The sequence below is a fragment of the Sturnira hondurensis genome, unplaced genomic scaffold (assembly GCF_014824575.4).
Source record: "Sturnira hondurensis isolate 20B ecotype Veracruz unplaced genomic scaffold, ASM1482457v3 Scaffold0004136, whole genome shotgun sequence".
Classification (NCBI taxonomy): Eukaryota; Metazoa; Chordata; class Mammalia; order Chiroptera; family Phyllostomidae; genus Sturnira; species Sturnira hondurensis.
In genome coordinates this window covers 48,367,318-48,385,951 of record NW_028076767.1, presented here as the reverse complement: position 1 = coordinate 48,385,951, position 18,634 = coordinate 48,367,318, and the positions used below count along the sequence as shown (strand labels likewise).

Here is an 18,634-nt window from a genome sequence, read left to right as displayed (position 1 = left end):
GCCCAAACACTAAAGTCACTGGTTGTCTTCTCAAGCCTTAGGCTTTTATCTTCCTTAAAACATTTTTCACTACTGGGTACTTTCTTCAAAGTTCCCCACATTTCTCTTCTGTAACATTACATATTTTTGGTTCTCTTTTCACCATACTGATTGTCCTTGTCTGACTTCCCTTTCTCCTCCAGTTCCCTTAAAGGTTAGCATGTCCAAAATTTAGTTCTCAGGCTTCTCTTACTACATTCGACTCACGAAGAGGCCATTCATGGGGTTCCACTATCCACTCCGTGCACATGTCTACCACATCTGTATCCCCAGCTGGGACCTCTTCCGAGTTTTAGTTTTATATTTTCAACTACATGCTAATGAAGTTCATGGGGGTAGCCTACAGACACGTAACAGTACGTTACCTTAGCCTTTGTAAAACAAACATAAAACAAACATGTCTCCCTGCTCTAAAACTTGGAAGGACTCTAGAATCTAAGCCTCCCAATCTGTCACTGGAACGTCTCAGCTGTCTGGTTCCTTTATACCTTTCCCCTAACTGCTTTGCACTGCTCTGATGTCTATGAATTCCTGTAACACATAAGATCTGCTCTGTCGGAGACTGAATGGTTTCAGATACTTTCCTGTCTCCTCAGTAAATTACATTGTTCCTGAAGGCAGAAATTACCCCTACACCTTATACATTTGCATTCTTATGCAAGCCCCCCACTGCACCCTGACCAGTTTGAAGAGAGGACAAGCAACAAACACAAGTTCATAGAAATTTAACCACTCACTAGCAGTACATCACAGTGGTTTTGAAGTCAGGTAAAACTCAGTCCAAATCTGGCCCCTATCACTCACCACCATATTTAGACAAGCTAACTCTGAGCTTATTTCACAATGCTATTGTATGGAACAAAGAAGATAATGCATAAAAAGTATACAACATAGGATCTAGCGTGTAACTACTATTTGTTAAAAAAAAGAATTACTATTACTGCGTGAACAGTTCTGTGAAAATAATCCAATTCTACAATGTATTCTATTTTTTATAGAGTAGTTAAGGGGAGTGTCTTCAGAACACGTTAATTCTGAGGTAGGAACGGTGCTAAAAAGATTTCACGCTTGTTACACAGAATAGTTGTTCTAGCTATGATTTTTTAATCCGATCTTTCACTAGAGCTATCCTAGAGTTTAATTCTCTTTTATAAGGTATCCTTGTTTATTACTATTTTTTTAAAGAAGAAGTATATTTTTAAAAAAGGGTAATTTGTCAAACACTACTCACCCCAGGTCTCCATCCAGATTTTCAAATACTTCACCTCCAACAGTTTCATTATCTGGATTCAAACAAATTTCTATCATATTATAAAGGGCATTTTGGCCCCATTCATTATCTTTCCGAGCTTTGTTAAAATGTCGAAGGGCATCATTTGGTTCTCCAGTGTACCTTGTTAGATGTTTAAAAAAATCAGATATTTTGATCACTGACTGCAAACTTTAAGTCATTTATAATTTGTTTCACAAATACAACTATTAACATATTTTAAAATGTAGATTTTTTAAAACAAAGAAATGCTTATTATATACTTTAATCCTATTATGTAGGGTTTATTTGCCAATAGATTTACCAAAGATATAGTCCTTTGCAGTATTGATATCCTGGCTCCAATTTTGCTCTGGAGTTACGTTTTTCAGCCATTAAGAAAAATCTTGGAACATCCTCAAGTTTTCCACATCTTCTTAAGAAATCAATTAAACGAGATAATGTGATATAATTATCTAGAAACAAAAAAAATATTTTGGATATAGACAACATTTAATATCTTTGTTTTGATGGTTATAATTCTACTTTATTATAGTTTACTTCAAAAGAAATATGATTTAAATATAAACCAAGGATTGCCTTAGGAGTTATAAGTCCCCAAAGAGACCGCAGTCACCTGGATAATCTATCAAATGATAAAGGTTGGGCTGGTTTGCTCACAGTGAGAGGTTCTATATAGGCCAATATGTAGAAATGTACATTTTCTGTGATTACTTTTCAATCATTCCTAGGACCGAAATCTCCTAGAAACAGTTTCTGGGTAGATAACCTAAGCTCTAAATGTAAAATTTAGAAGGACTGATTTAATTAATAGGGCAAATCTATGGACGAGACCTCCTTGTCCACCTATTGCAGCAAGCGAGGGGGTATGATCAGGACACTCCAATGATAACATTTGGGGTGGACAATTAGAAGTTTTACCCCAGCCTTTCCTTAATAGGTGATGTAAATGACATGTCAGACACTAGCTTAACATGCTACAACCTCAACATGTTCGTCCCACTGGGTATTTTAATCCTATTTTACCTTCTTCTAAGAAAAAAATAATTAATATGGTTCTTTGATTTCAGGTATAATTTTCTGGCACATTCTTACAAAGAGTTTCTTCTCCAAATTCTATGCTGTTCTTTCTAAACACTGAAATACTACATTTTGAGAATAATTTAATAAGTATTTTTATAAGACTATAAAAATAATGTATGGTATGGACATTTTAGAAAATTTGGAAAAATACAGAAAAGTATAAAGAACAAAAGTCACTCATTCCTACAAGCTAGGGATCACCACACTTTGGTTTCTTTCCATATATTTAGGAGTAAAAATAAATCAATCTATAAATACTAAATGTAGGCAAATTAATGTTTCTTCACTTACATATATACAAAGTTGAAGTAACACTTGGGATTTTGATTCAACATTAGAGAGTAAACATTTATGAATTGTCATTATCGTTTTCAAAAACAATTTTAGGATGGGTGCATAATTATTGATGACTCAAATTTTATTTCTGTGTGGTTGTGTTTTTTTTTAGGTGTTTGGGGTCTCAAGTTTCATTTAGCACAGAACTCATAGGGGAGGATTGTAAAAATCCTTACTATATAAGCTATGCAGATCATTGTCATAGGGTGAGTTAGAAATAAAATAAATGAAAACTTTTAAAGACAATTTATCCTTGACTGTGTGTTCCAAGAAAAGAGAAGATACCATATGATAGAGCAATTCCACTTTGGGGTATATACTCAAAATAACTGAAAACAGAGACTCAAAGAAATATTTGTACACTTGTGTTTATGGCAGCATTATTCACAATAGCCCAAAGTGAAAACAATCCAAATGTCCATCAACAAATGGGTATATAAACAATATATGGTACCTACATGCTATGGAATATTGTTCAATATTGAAAAGGAAAAGAGGTTCTGACACATGTTAGAATATAGACGGACCTTGAAGACATTATACTACCCAAAATAAGCCAGACACAAAAGGACAAACTGCATGGTCCCACTTATATGAGGGACCTGTTAGACACGAACATCCCACTCTTCCTCCCCCACCCCCTGGCAACCACCTCTACTTTCTGTCTATGAATTTGGCTAGCCAAATACATGAAAAGTAGATGAATTCTGGCTAGTCAAATACATAGAGAGTAGAAGGTGGTAGAAAGGGATGGAGGGAGGAAGAGTGGGATGTGAGTGTCTAATTGGTGCAGAATTTCAGTTTGGAATGATGAAAATGTCTGGAGATGGATTATGACAATGGTTACAACAATATGAATGTACTTAATGCCACTGAACCATACATTTGGAAATGGCTGAAATGGTAAATTTTATGTTATGCTTGGTCACAATGAAATAATATTATTTTTAAAAAACAAAAATCTCTGTAGGCTTTGCATCTACTCTATTACATGATGACAAAATAATCCAGATTAATAATACCATCATTTGCCTTCCTTCACCCATAATGTTGGTCTCAAGATTTATTTCCTCCTGCCTTTTGGCATCACTAAAAAGCAGAGCATACGAATATGGCTTCAAGCCCTAGCTGGTGTGGCTCAGTGGATTGAGTGCCAGACTGACAACCAAGGGTTGCTGGTTCGATTCCCAGTCAGGGCACCTGCAGACCTGGGTTCGATCCCAACCCAGGGAACCTGGGTTGCAGACCAGGTCCCAAGTAGGGGGAGTGTAAGAGGCAACCACACAGTGATGTTTCTCTCCCTCTCTTCCTCCCTTCTCCTCTCTCTAAAAATAAATAAATATTTTTTAAAATGTGGTTTCAGAAAAAGAGGATTCAAATTTTTTAGTTATATGAATTCAAGCAAATTACTCAAATTCTTGGTCTAAAATTACTTATTTTCTTAAAATAGTGTTATAGTATTTACCCTCAGAGTGCCATGGAAATGAAATAAAATAAAGGCCTGACAGATCTTGAAAACTACAAATACATTTACAACCCCCACAAGTTTTGATAAGAACTAGGATGACTACCCTACAATACAGCCACAGAATCTAGAAGCTGTATTGGATTAATCAGGAATTAACGTGAAAATTTCTGGCCCCCAATTTTTCATATTACTAATATGTGTGATATGTGATATTGCTAATATTATCTAAGGTCAATCCTGGGAGGCCAGTTTCTTGAATAATTATCACCTTACGATATTACTGAAATATATTCATTATTAGTTCAGGTTAAAATTAGCACTGACCAATTAAATTACATTAGCTTGTTTTTTAGTTAGACATGAAAAAGAACAGAAAGCAAATTTCTGCAAGTAAGGAATCTACTAAAACTGAAATACACTATATTCAGAAAAAACACAGTCCATATTTACTGATAGAGAGTGAGAAGACAGAGAGGCTTCACCCAGAATTGGACCTTTGTGCAACCTGAAGGTTAACCTAGGATCGTACTAGGCAGAGGCATTCCTAGGTGGTGCATGCAAAGACAGAGCAGAGAAGAGCATGAAGGATGTTGGTAAGTTTGATAGTACAAGATATTAAAATGGAAGAAGGATAAGAAATACAAATGAAGAGATAACCTAGGGCCGTATTATTATGAAAATAATGCTAGGGTATTAGACCTTACCCTGGACAGCCATCCTAAATTTTAAGCAGAAGAATAGCTTCTGATTTTTAGAATTGATATAGCAGTCCTCTGATGGTTAAAGCTGCAACAACCTAGAGGCCAGATTAGTAGGGAAGCTGAACGAACTAGTCCTGGTGAGAAGTGATAAAGGCCTTAGTTAGAGACAAGGGCTAGGAGAAGATAGACTGGGCATGGGTATTAGCTATTAAACAGACAGAACTCATGGGTCTTGTTAACCAGTTGGTGTGAGGGCAGGATTTGGAGATTTTCAAAGTGAAAAGGTGTGATCTGTCAGGAGACCAGTAATTCGATCTATAAAGAGAATTTTTAACCAGTTAGGTTAAGTCAAATTGGACAGTGCATTTCTGAAGTAAGGTAAAACACAGCCTTAATTTAAAATACAAAATATGGTACTGAGAATGAGCAATAATGCACACACACAAAAATGTGGGTCATAGGTTTAGAGTAATTCTGACAGAACAGATCAGTGGATAAGTTTGTAAAGTCCTATTGGAAATAAAACAGAACAAGATTAAAAAGATGAAGTATCACAGAGAATAAAAACTTAAAGTTCTGTATTTTTAAGCCCTGGCCGGTGTAGCTCAGTGGATTGAGTGTGGGCCTGCGAACCACACAATCACAGTTCGATTCCCAGTCAGGGCACATGCCTGGGTTGGAAGCCAGTTCCCAGCAGGGGACACACCAGAGGCAACCATACATTGATATTTCTCTCCCTCTCTCCTTCCCTTCCCCTCTAAAGATAAATAAATAAAATCTTAAAAAAAGAAAAAATACCCCTTAAAGTTCTGTATTTTTAAATGACAGTATTTCACAGCCATTCACTAATCCATTCAACCAATAAACATTTTCTTTGCACCATCTGTATGCCCTTCTCGAACACTGTGCGCGACGGTGGGTACACAGATGAGTATGAGGTGATCCCTGGAAACATCAGGAGTATCCAGTTTAATGAAGATGACAAATACGTGCATACATGCTCAGCAAAATGGCAGAATTATGTGACAAAGAGGTATGGATGAAGTGATTTATTATTTTTACTAGGGTGACCAATTTGCTGAAATTGGTCCCAATTTGCTGACATTTTCTTCATTTTAGCACCGAAGCCCTGCCTTCTGGGAGATCGTCCAGTCCCAGGCAAACCGAAGTAGATGGTCGCCCTACTCGGCACCACATGATGTATTGTATGAGGTAGTGGGGGTCAGTTTTTGATTTTGGCAACAGGGTGGATATTTTGGATTATTTGTAGGGAAAGACTGTGGAAGAATAAGGAAGGTAAAGTGCATTATGGGCAAAGGAAAAAAACATGTAGAAACTTGGAGGTATGGTTTCGTGCCATTTGGTATTTCTGGAGAACAAAGTTCAAATATTAAATTTACAAATAATTCATTTTATATTTGTTTATGAACAGTATGAAGTCACCAGTCTACTAAGCCAGTTTTGCTATTATCTGGAAAAGAAGCTAGTGCCAAACAACCTGGGGAGATAATATTCCTCTGACAGAGGAGAGCATCTTCAAATTTCTCACGCGAGGGCTATACTGTCATCAGTGGCTTAAAATGGTTTCTTAAAGAGACCGTCTTGGATTATTTGCTCAAAGGGAAATGCTGCATTAGGAGAATTGCCTGAGATAGAATGGAAATATTATGTTGACCACCTTAAGCAGTAGTTCAGATAAGGAGACAGAGACAAAAATGGAGTCTGAAACTCGAGGTAGAAATGGCAGGAAACAAATGACTTATGCCTAAAGAAAGAAAGAGCAAGATTTGGGCAACACAGATATGGAGATGGGCCTATACTTTGGACTCAGAGTGAGCAGCAGGGGAAAGACGGTGAAATAATTAACAGCACTATTTTAAAAAACACCTGAGTACAAAATGAAACAGACGAGGCAAGAAACAAAACTGTGGCCTGAGGCTCTCCAAGAGTGGGATGAAATTTTAAAAGATAATAACAAATAATAAAGACATTCAAATTTTGATATTACCATAAAAACAAAATTTTTTCCTTCCAATCTTTTCCCTGGGGTATTTTATTTCTAAGTAGAAAGTGTTGAGTTTATTTTCTATAAAGTCAAATTTTTAAGATTAAAAGCATTAGTAAATACAACATGTAGTGTGTATCTAGTTCTTTGAGTTGTCCCAGCTTGACATACAGCCACCTCTGTGTCCACCTGCCCCAACCAGGCAGCTCTGCCTACCTGTGGCGTCATTCTGAGCCAAATGCAATGATTTGGAACGGGGGTGTCAAACTCATTTTCAGCAGGGTTGGCTCATCAGCCTCATGGTTGCCTTCAAAGGGCCGAATGTAATTTTAGGACTGTTTAAATGGAACTACAGCTTGACAGTTAAGTGAGAGCTCGGCACTGTCACTTGGTAGAAACAAGTGCTGGGGTGGATAAACAGGGTGGAGGGCCAGATGCGGCCTGCAGGCCTTGTGCTTGCCACCTGTAGTTTAGAACTGCTCCACAACTTCCTCTGAGATTTCAAACTTTTTAATACTAAAGGGGTGGGGACCCAAAAAACCCTCAGAATTTATTTATAAAAATTGTACATTTATTCTTACGTGTTTAAACTTAGGTCACCTTCCAAGTACTCTCCATTAGATATGATACATGTATCAAGACATTTTTCCACTGCTCAGAACAGTTTTTGAGCTTGTTGATTTTGATGCCTTTTAGTGTTTCTGCTATTTTTTGTTTCACCTTTTCCACATATGTAAAATGTTTTCCTTTGAGGAGTTTTTTCATCCAGGGAGACAAAAAATGTTGCTTGGGGAACCATCTGGTGAATAGGGAGGGTGGGGCATGAGGGACCTGCCACTTTTGGTCAAAAACTGCTGAGCACTCAGCGCAAGTGGGCAGGTGCACTTGTAACTCACCCATCATGAAATGGACAAACACACTGAAAGAGTCTTCAAACGAATCCACTGTAGCCGAACGCAGCCTCTCAAGACAATGCCAGCTGGTACATGGATACAGATGGGTTCCTAGAACACCCACCTAGAGGGGGAAGCCTATGCTACAAGGGGCCTGCCCTCCAGAAGATAATTCCAGTTTTGGGGGGACCTCCTCACATAACTAACACACATTATTGTTTTAACCCCCCTTTCTCTTTGCCCTTTCCCTCACCTCCCTCACTACCTCTCTCCCTTCTTCTCCTCCTATTCTTCTTTCCTTCCAGTATTCAACTTGGCAGATACGGTTATAAGTCCTGGAAACATAGCAATGAAGACAAAGTTCCTGTCTTGTTATGTTCTATAATTCACATAACATTTGTTATGTTCTATAATTCACAATTTGTTTTGTTTTATAAGAGTGATATAAAAAATAGGACAAAAGGATGGAGTACGTAGTAAGAGGCATTTCTGATTCAGGATGGACGGGGAAGGGCACACTCAGGAAGAGGCAGTAGGAGCAGAGTCCTGAATGAAATGGAGTAGCTCCTACGTGACCATTGGAAGCAGCATATTCCAAGAAGAGGAAACAGCAATGGCAACATCCCAAGGCACCACCTGCTTGGGCTGCTGCCTACCTGATACCCGCTATCCTTTTGTTCCTCACTATCAGAGCCCTTATTGTTTCCATGTGGCACTGTGTTTAGCTAAAAGATGGCATTTCCCATCCTCTTTTGCAACCATGGAGGTGTTTCTAGAAAGAGTTTTTAGAGATAATAAACACCAGATGGTTCACTGGACCTTTAGCTCACTCCCACCCCCCACCCCATCGAGGCTGTGGAACCGCACGGCCCAGAGCTGTGGTGGCCGTCTTGGACCACAATGTGATACACAGGACAGAAGTCAGGCTCAGGATGGTAGAAGGAGAACAAGAACTTGGGTTTCCCGATGACACTATGCTATTCCCTGCATAATTCATTTTAAAGTTCTTTTACATAAGAGAAAAATAAAAGCTGCAGTTATTTAGGCCATTAGAACTATTTTGAGAGGGAGGGTAGGGGTGGGTGTCTGCTACTTTCAGCTGAAAGTATTTCTAAACTATTTGGAGGCAAGAACTAGAAACAGACACGAGAATGCTGCAGTAACTTATGTGAGAGATAATGAGGGCTGAGACTAGTGTGGCAGCCTTGGGGGAGGAGCAGTGCATGAAAGACAAGTAAGCCAAAGGCAACTAAGGTTTGGGGCCTGGTGCCTAGGTGTATGGTGATGCCATTTACTGAGATGAGCACTGGAGAAGGACCGCACTTGGAGGGACACTGAAGATCAGTGGTCTGTTTCAGACACGATCCACTGGCAACTCCCCTGACAGCTGAGTCGGGATAAAAACAGGCAGTGGTGAACAGGGGTGGGCAGAAGCAGGTTAATAATAACAGAATGTAACAAACAAATAATAATACAAGAGTAAACTCTGTTTTCTGTACTCACCACTGTAAACCTACTCTTGCCCACCCCTGAGTCAGAACTAGATATACACATTTGGGAGACCTCAGCATATACAGAGGACAAAAAGGCAGGGACTTGCGTGAAGTCCCCCAGGGGAATGAATGTATTAAAAAGATAGAAGCTTCAAAAACTGAGGCCTAAAACATTCTGATACTTAAAGTACATAAAGAAAAGACAGACCTAACAAAAGACAATAGAACAGAGTGGACAGCTAGGAGATGAAAAACCATGAAACCCTCACATCTCAGAAGACAGTCTTTCATGAGGGGGGTGGGGGGCCCGTAGGCCACGCTAAATACAACAACAGGTCAAGTAAACAGAGAGCTGAGAATTAAACCACAGGTCTCGCAGCATGGAGGCCCCTGGCCACCCTGCAGAAGCAGCTTCACTGGGGCTCAAGAGTGAAGGAGACAGAGACAGCACTTACAGAGACTGTTTTGGAGGAAATCTGCTGTAAAGGAAAACTGGGAAATGGAGTAGTAACTGGGAGGGAAGATCCAGGGAAGAGTTAAGAGTCGGTTATTTATCTAAGTGTTTACAGTGGGGAGCTGTCTCGGCATGTTTGTGTGCTGACTGGGGAAAAAATGATGGCACAGCAGAGAGGGAAGCACAGGCGGAAAGCCCGTCAGGAGGTGATGGTGGGGGTGGTGTCCAATGCGCCCAGGGAGAAACTGGCTGCAAACGAGATTGCAGACTCGGGGAGGACAGTGGCTGGGGCGTGGGCAGACAGTGATGGGAGGATGGAGGTGTTCTCTTTTAGGGGCCCACATTTCCTCAGGGAAGTAGGAGGCAAGGTCTTTAGATGAGGACAAGAAAGGAGAAAGGATACTGCAGGTTTGAGGAGAGAAGACAGGTGCAAAAAGTAGCTGGAGTGAGTTTTCAGGAGAGAAACACAGAGGATTGCCAGGTAGCGCCTGAGGGTCCATTTGGGGTCTGTGGTCATAATGAAAAGTGAGGTCAAGCAGTGGTGTGGCGTGTTCCCTGTAGCCATGTCAGATGCTCCAGGGCAGGTGCAGAGTAAGTACAGATGTGGATTCAACGAGGATTAGGGGTTTCCCAAGAAGCCTAACAGCAAAAAAGGGGAGAAAGAGGGTTGATTGCACTAGCAAAATATAATCAATAAATATTTACCTGGTTTGCGTTCTAAAAGTTGTTGTAAATGAAACACTGCTTGTTCATAGTTCTGTTTCCGGAACATGATATCTGCCATCATCTATGAAGGTAAAAGGTGGTTCTTAAAATAGTGCCATATATTTTACAAAGCATATACCTCCTACCAAGATTTAGCACCATAAAAACACAGTTGAAAAACATGAGGAGGGAAGTTTAATAAAAAGGAGCCACTTAAAATTCAAGTTCACCTCATGCAGATTAGCACTGAGATCTGGGTAACAGAAGATGCTCAGGCATGTGAAATAGAACGCCCTGTTCACAAACTGTATTTTTAGCAGAAAATATGTTTCAAGTGGTTATTTTAAAACAGAAAGTTGAGGAAACTGCACACTGTATGTGCTATCATAGAAAGATGCCTTACTGGGCTTAGCTAAAATGACAAAAAGATTTAAAAGACTACTTTAAAATTCTAAATATTTCAAAGGAATGACAAATAAGCAAGACCTAATGAGATTTTCTTTTTTAAAAATATTTTATTTATTTATCTTTAGGGCAGAAGGGAAGGAGAGAAATATCAATGTATGGTTGCCTCTCGTGATTCCCCTGCTGGGAACTGGTCTGCAACCCAGGCATGTGCCCTGACTGGGAATCGAACCGCGATCGTGTGGATGAGATTTTCTTTTATATATTTTAAAACTTCTGTGTTCTTTTTTTTTAGTTACAGTAATAACCTTGAATAAACCTCACAAACTGTCAGCCATAGAACTGTTGGAAAAGCTAAGAAATAGCACAACCTCAGTAAAAATGAGAAAGAAAAATTAAATTCTATTTAAAGCACAACATCTTAGGACAATAAGTGAAGAAGTTTTTTTCCTGTAACTCCAAAAGACCTGCTAAGACTTAGAAATTAGTCTGTCCAGCATGTCTAAGTATTTAAAAAGTTAGTCTCTAGCAAATTATGGCTTTACCATATGAATTTCTCCTGATGATCTCTTAGGCATGAAGAAAAATTAACTAGGCCCATGATGGCAATTCAGGCCTTACATAGAAAAATAAGTTTACCATTCCTATACAATAAAAAGATTCTTTGTTTTCTTTGGTAAAATGCCCTGAAATGTTATTTAAAATATTATTTCTTCCAAAAGCCAGCATGAGCCAGGCCTCTCACGCAGTGTTAGTTTCGTGGGCTCAAACGTGGAACTCCCACGTGGAAAACACAGCTGCCTCGTTAGCACTGAAGTCCGGCACTAACCGTGGTGGCAGCTTCATTGTCCTGGTCACTCTGAAGAAGAAGAGCACAGTGACGCAGGCAGGCGTCGGGGTCATCGTGTGCCAGGTATAACTGTGCCAGCTCCAGCATCATCTACGGACAAAAAGGGCCAGATTAGTGAGAAACTGGAATAAACGGCGACGGAGGAAAATGTCTGGGCACAGATTAAACTTTAGATGATCAAAAGTCATTGGAAGAAAAAGGCCAAGCGTGGTCATTAGGAAAAGTATACGCACGCTCATCTTTATTTTCTTTTATACAGGGAAAGAAAGGAAAAACATATGGGAACTTACCGGAAAAGTAGGGAGACACAAAGCACTATGAAAACAACACTGGTCTTAAACCGGGAGATCAGATTCTAGTCCAAGCTTTTCCACGACCAGGCCAAGTCCCCCCTATCTCTCAAAACCTGTTGTCTCATTTGTAAAAATAAAAGGCTTCAAGCAGATAATCCCTAAGGTAAGCTTTATTTTAAAACTAGAATTATAGGTCCTTTAACCATCATTGAACAAGGTTATCTGTTTGGTTACACCTTAATAAGGGTTATTTTTGCCCTACATCTGAAAGAGTTGTACTAATTTCAAAATGCTCAGTCCTAAACTTTAAATTCTAGAGTATGAGTGCCTCTTCTTCTATATCACTTATTTAAGTATTTAGCTATTTATTAGAGATCTTTAAGGAAAATTTTAATGACCCATCAATTATCTGAGAAATAACATTTTAGTTTATATAACGGGTTATTTATTGTCACTGTGTCATTTGAGGTAAGAGATTCAATCTAGTCATTTTTGCAGGTCCAACACCAAATACCAATTGAAAAACCGAGGCTTACAATAGCTGTTTAGCAAGCTAAATTGATTATCTACAACCAGATTATTTGAAACTGAGAAATTATTTTAAAGCGATTATTAAAACACAAATGAATATAAAAAAAGAGCTTGCAAATTTACTTTATATCACTTATTTCATAATAATTTTTAGATTCTAACATTATTAATTTAAGGCATCATACAAGTATTTAGAAGAATTTATAGAAACAATATTAATTTACAACTCATATTTTATTGTATTTCTTTTTATATCTTTATTACTAAGCTGGTAAGACTTTTACATTTGGGGAAATTAGTTGACACCTGGAATAAGAGGTGCTTCAAATTTTATGAAGGTACTGACCTTATTATCTGTTTCACAATGAACAAGCGCTTCCCTATAAAACTTAATTGCTTTTTCATAGTCTCGCTGAGCAACAGAATGTTTTGCAATCTCTGCACAAATTTCAGCTGCTAAATGTTTCTGAGCAGGAACTGCATCTGGTTGTTCCATCTGAACACGTTTTAGTACCCGAGCTTGTAACTCTCGAGCCTGGAACAAGGGTAAAAAGAAAACTTTCAAAAAAAGAAACAGAAATTAAACAATTCTCAGTAATAAGTTTAATAATAAATTTAAAAATAAATTTAATTTATGCACATAGCATACATTTTACAGATTTATTTGAGCATTCCTGGCCCTCCAGTTAACAGCCTGATCCAAAGACAGTCTTAATTGAGGTCTTAAATATGCAGTTGTTTGCAAATGAGCCACCATGCCCATACTTTCCAAATGAAGTACTGAAAATTACTGAGTCTTCCCCACTGTTCTAAGGATATGCACAGGAAGCTCACTAAGGACAAGAAGCAATCACAAAACAAATATTTGGAAAAAATGCTGTTGCACTCTTGGGAAAGTACTGAGGAAATTACTTAGAAAAAAAAGAAACATGTTATTTGTTATAAAGAGAGACATTCTGTTCTATGTTGTAAAACAAACAACAAAACAATTGAAAACAATTCAAATATCTAATCATGGAAAACGGCTAATCGATGGTATGTGTATATATGGTCCTGCGTTATGCACAGATACCCAGAAAGAAGGAGGGGGCCTTCCCCAAGGTAAGAATATAGAGGAGTTTGCTAAATTAGAACATCAGCCTGTTCACCCACACGTCTCTCTTCTGACACGCTGAGGCCTTCCCTTAATAAGTGACAGAGAACTACTATGCTTTAAGCCTGCACAACAAAACTTAACTTTGAGCTAATCATTCACTAATGCACTCACGCATTCATGGAATGAACAGTAAACATTCACCATCTGCCACACATCAGGTTACACACAGGGAGCCCTTTTTGAGACCCTGTCAAAATGTTGGTTGACAACTGGTGTTCGATGAAGATGGTTTAAAGCTGAGTACTTTTTGGAACCACAGGTCATAATATGAATTTAGGGAATCATAATATGCACTCTTCTGGAAATGAAAAAGAAAGAACTAGAAAATGTTAGTGTACACAGCATGTGGTATATGTTAATACTGTTTCATGAAGTTTTTACTTTGGTTCTGTTACTATGCACATAAAGCATAGTGTGTATATATATAATACATATATACACATGTACAATGTATACAATACATATATACACACATATACAATATATACAATACATATATATACACATATACAATATATACAATCTGTGTGCATGGTTCTGCATGTATGCACATGTACTTGAACACAAAGTCAAAAAACTAAAACAATTGGTATAAATAGAATAATTGTACTTCTCCACCTGGCAATAACCATTTATACCTGTTGTGTCAACTTAATTACTAATTCTACTTTCTTTTCCTCTCAAAAGTATTCTGGCTTGAATGATAAATTACATGGTCACCCTAGGTCTAAAAGATAAGCAATTCTTTTCTTAAATAGTCTGAGTTTTATCTCTGTATCAACTAAATCTCTACAGAGTTAAATATATGATCCTCATTAGCTTAACTTGCTAGAGAAACACGTTTTTACTTATAGCGATGCTTTGTGATTTCTTAAAGGTAAATAAACAGAAACAATTTTTTGAGCAACAGATTTTTGCATTTTCTCTTAAATACATTTTGTAAAATAATTTCTATAAGTGTATATATAAATACATATATATATATACACAATGATCATTAAAAACAATTTTCATTCAGAATAAAATGTTCTTGAAGAATTGATACCATCCCTATGCTCTTCCTTGGTCTCCACAAAGATCAGAGATTTAATTTAATTATGTGTTAAGATAACTCTATTAACCTTGATTGCCAATGCATTTACTTACCCCCTCCTTATTTTATAACATATATTCTTATAAATTACCTAAAGCCCTTGGGTAGAATGAAGTTTATATATACACAGTTTGATAGACTTCTTAATTTTTCCTTTGCATTTGAATAGCCTTATTATATACACATCTTACTGAAGACCACATCAAAATAAAATATACCATTAAAACCAAAATGGGACATTACTTTTTATATGATGAAGCTGGAGCTACCTAGCCATGCCAGAAAAATCTACACAAGGGAATATTAAGTGAAAGAAGTAAAAACAAATATAGTCTGTACTTATCAATTAAGACTTTACAAAGTCATAAAATTGTTAAATATTTTATGATGTATATGCTCTTTATTTCTAATTTATTTAGATTTTTTTCACAGAAAAGACAATTTTCTAAAAAGTAATTTTTCCTACAGTTAAAATATTACAATAATCTATTATTTCACTTGTCATTCAACAAAAATTTCGAGCACCTATGTGGGAGACCGATTTTCATATGGATCCCTCTTGGTGTTCCCTCCCTGTATAACCACTTCTCTTTGTGTGAGGTGGAGCCTGTAACTTGCTTGTGACCAGGAGAACATGACAAATCTGAAGGAGCGTTACTCCCACGATTACGATATATAAGACTGCCTTCCCAGCAGACTCGCTCTAGAGACTTTCTCCCTTGAGGACTTTGAAGAAGTGGCCAGATTGGCCGGCCCAGCAGGCAAAGAGCTGAGGAACCTCTCAGAGATAAGGGTGGCTTTCAGCCCACAAGAAGCAAATGGGAAGCCGGAGCCCTAAATCTTAGAACCTTGAGGAAATGAACTCTATGAACAACCCATGAGGGCTTGAAAGTCTCCAGCTGAGAACCCAGTCTAGACCATACCCTGACCATCTTGGTATCTGTACAGGACCTAGCTAAATCATGCCCAGATCCCTGGCGCACAGAAACTGAGAAAATAAATGTGTATTATTCTCATCAACTAAATTTGTGGCAATCTGTTACATAGCATAGAAAACGAATAGGAACTACTTTGAGGCAAGCATTTACTGGGACTTTGCCTACACTCATTGAAAATTTGAATTTTAGTAGAAAGACATAAAATAATTTATCACAGATGATGAGGAATTTTATAACTTAAAAATACTGGTTGCCATGGTTGGAAGCAAAACATATTCTTAGAGGACAGGTGAGATTTGAAGAATGACTGGTTTACTTTCTAGTGAATCTGGGAGAAAGAAAGACGGGATGCAGTACAGGCATTAGGAGTTATAAGGGTTACTGTTGTTGATCAAAGAAGTAGAAGGAAAAATAGCTGGGAAGATAGAGATTACAACAAATAAGCCTGTTAAATAATTTATGTTTTCTCCTAGATGCATCAGGAAGCTACTACTATGTGTTTATGAGCAAAAGAGTGACAGTCTGCCATCCAGTCTGCCATTCAGAAGGATCGCCGTGGTGTTGTGGAGAACTGCCTGGAATAAAACAGCATTGAAAGAGGATGGGGCCCTGGCTGGTGTAGCTCAGTGGGTGGAGCGCGGGCCTGCGAACCATATGATCACGGTTCGATTCCCAGTCAGGGCACATGCCTGGGTTGCAGGCCAGTTCCCAGCAGGGGACACACCAGAGGCAACCATACATTGATAATTTCTCTCCCTCTCTCCTTCCCTTCCCCTCTAAAAGATAAATAAATAAAATATTTAAAAAAATAAAACAAGCATTAAAAAAAAAAAAGAGGATGGGGATCCGGTAGGAGGCTCCTGAGGAACCTACACAAGCATGAGGGACAGATAAGGTGGGAAAGATGGCAGAGCGGGATGGAGANGTTGTGGAGAACTGCCTGGAATAAAACAGCATTGAAAGAGGATGGGGCCCTGGCTGGTGTAGCTCAGTGGATGGAGCGCGGGCCTGCGAACCACAGGATCGTGGTTCGATTCCCAGTCAGGGCACATGCCTGGGTTGCAGGCCAGTTCCCGGCAGGGGACGCACGACAGGCAACCACACATTGATATTTCCCTCCCTCTCTCCTTCCCTTCCACTCTAAAGAAAAATAAATAAAATCTTAAAAAAAATAAAACAAGTATTTTAAAAAAAGAGGATGGGGATCCGGTAGGAGGCTCCTGAGGAACCTACACAAGCATGAGGGACAGATAAGGTGGGAAAGATGGCAGAGCGGGATGGAGAAACATGGAGTTATTGCAGAAGACTGACATTTTGTGGAAGCGAAATGAGTAAGACTGGGATTTCCCTAAATTTACTGTATTCTGTCACTGCGGAAAAGTTTAGCAGCCGTACAAAAACACACTATGATGGAATTCCTAAATTCGCTAATGTGGAAAATTAAGCACAATAAATAGGTGTTCAGTAAGTGAATTTAAAGTGTCAAAACTTTGATTATACTTGTAAGTTTCTGTTAGAATTATATTTCAAGATATGTCTTTCTGGAGCTCAGAATACACAGAATGTTATAGCTGGGAAAATTGGATGGCTCTTCAACTTTTATTAAAGATGAACAATCCTCATATCATAACATAGAAGCTTCTAACTGTGTAGACCTGCTTTGTTGGCGTGGTCTGGCCACGGTACACCGTTTGTTCTTTTCTTCGTGCTGCTGGATGTGTCCGCTGCTATGACACAGAGGCTCGTGGAAATAGGGCAGCTGGGACTATTATTTATAAAGGGATAAAATAAGCCAAATTTACTTCTAAAATGTTTTAAAAGTGTAAATTTACCAAAATCATCCTTCCCTTGTAGCTAATGGGAGCTAATCAAGGGTTAGGTGCAATTCTCTCTCATGTAATTAAATTATAGGAATAAAACATACTAACAATCAAGGTTAAGATATTAGCGCTGTTGAAGATTACATACTTCAATAAAATTTTAAGCCTAAATGGGTATCGCAGAAATAAAATGGTTCAAGTTCGAATCATTAACAACTAGAATAAAAATGTGATTGAACATTGCCATGGAAACACAGGTCACTATACATATAGGAACTTCTGTTAGCTAAAGTTCAAAACCAAAACACTCAATAAATTAGTTGAAGGATACAAAACTCTTCTGGGTTCATGAAAATGAGGTCAAAAGATGGCAAGTAGTGTGGTATTCTGGAAAGCAAAAACAATGAGATGCTCTATGTTCTACTTCAAGCTCAAAAAAGATGTGGGGGAATTCAATGAACAAACTTGACCTACAAGACATGTGTTGAACTCAGTAATGCCAGAAACACATTATTCAAACCCACGCAGAACCTTTACCAAAACTGATTCAAATGTAGAGCATAAAGCAAGTTTTAACAATTTCAAAGAACTAAGTCATTCAAAGCATGCCTTTGACCACAGTGGAATTAAAGTACAAATCAGTATCAAAAGGTAACAAGAAGATTGGAATTGCCTGGAAATTAAACACTAAACTTTGAAATAACCCATGGGTCAAAGAAGTAATCAAAGTAGAAATGAGAAAATATCATAAACTGGGTAGTAATAAATTTGTGGGATGTAGCAAAAGCAGTGCTTGGAGAGAAATTTAACACCTTTAATGAATAAGAAAAGAATAAAAGCTAACCCAGCCCATTTACTACCTAAATAACATGGATATTCTAGAAAAAGATCAGCAAACCAAATCAAAAGAAAGTAGAAAAAAATAATAAATGAGGCAAAAAGCAAACATTTAATGAAGCTAGAAAAGGCAAAAGTTGGTCCTTTGAAAACAGTATGATAATAAACCCCTGGCATAAATGATTAAAAATAGAAGGAAAATAAAATTACCAGTATTAGGACCCCAAAGAGGACATTTCTACAGCATTTCCAGACATTCAAAAG

At 38.0% G+C, this 18,634-nt stretch overlaps 1 protein-coding gene across 1 annotated transcript in view; it reads right to left on the bottom strand.

The window, feature by feature from the left end:
- Nucleotides 1-18,634, bottom strand: part of TTC21B (tetratricopeptide repeat domain 21B) — a 72,615-nt gene that overhangs the window by 14,013 nt on the left and 39,968 nt on the right. The window contains exons 20-24 of the mRNA XM_037044556.1: nt 12,873-13,061; nt 11,682-11,792; nt 10,448-10,529; nt 1,614-1,764; nt 1,271-1,432 (exon numbers count right to left, since the gene is read on the bottom strand). Of these exons, the coding sequence (XP_036900451.1) occupies nt 1,271-1,432; nt 1,614-1,764; nt 10,448-10,529; nt 11,682-11,792; nt 12,873-13,061 (695 nt within the window). The remainder of the gene's footprint in view (nt 1-1,270; nt 1,433-1,613; nt 1,765-10,447; nt 10,530-11,681; nt 11,793-12,872; nt 13,062-18,634) is intronic.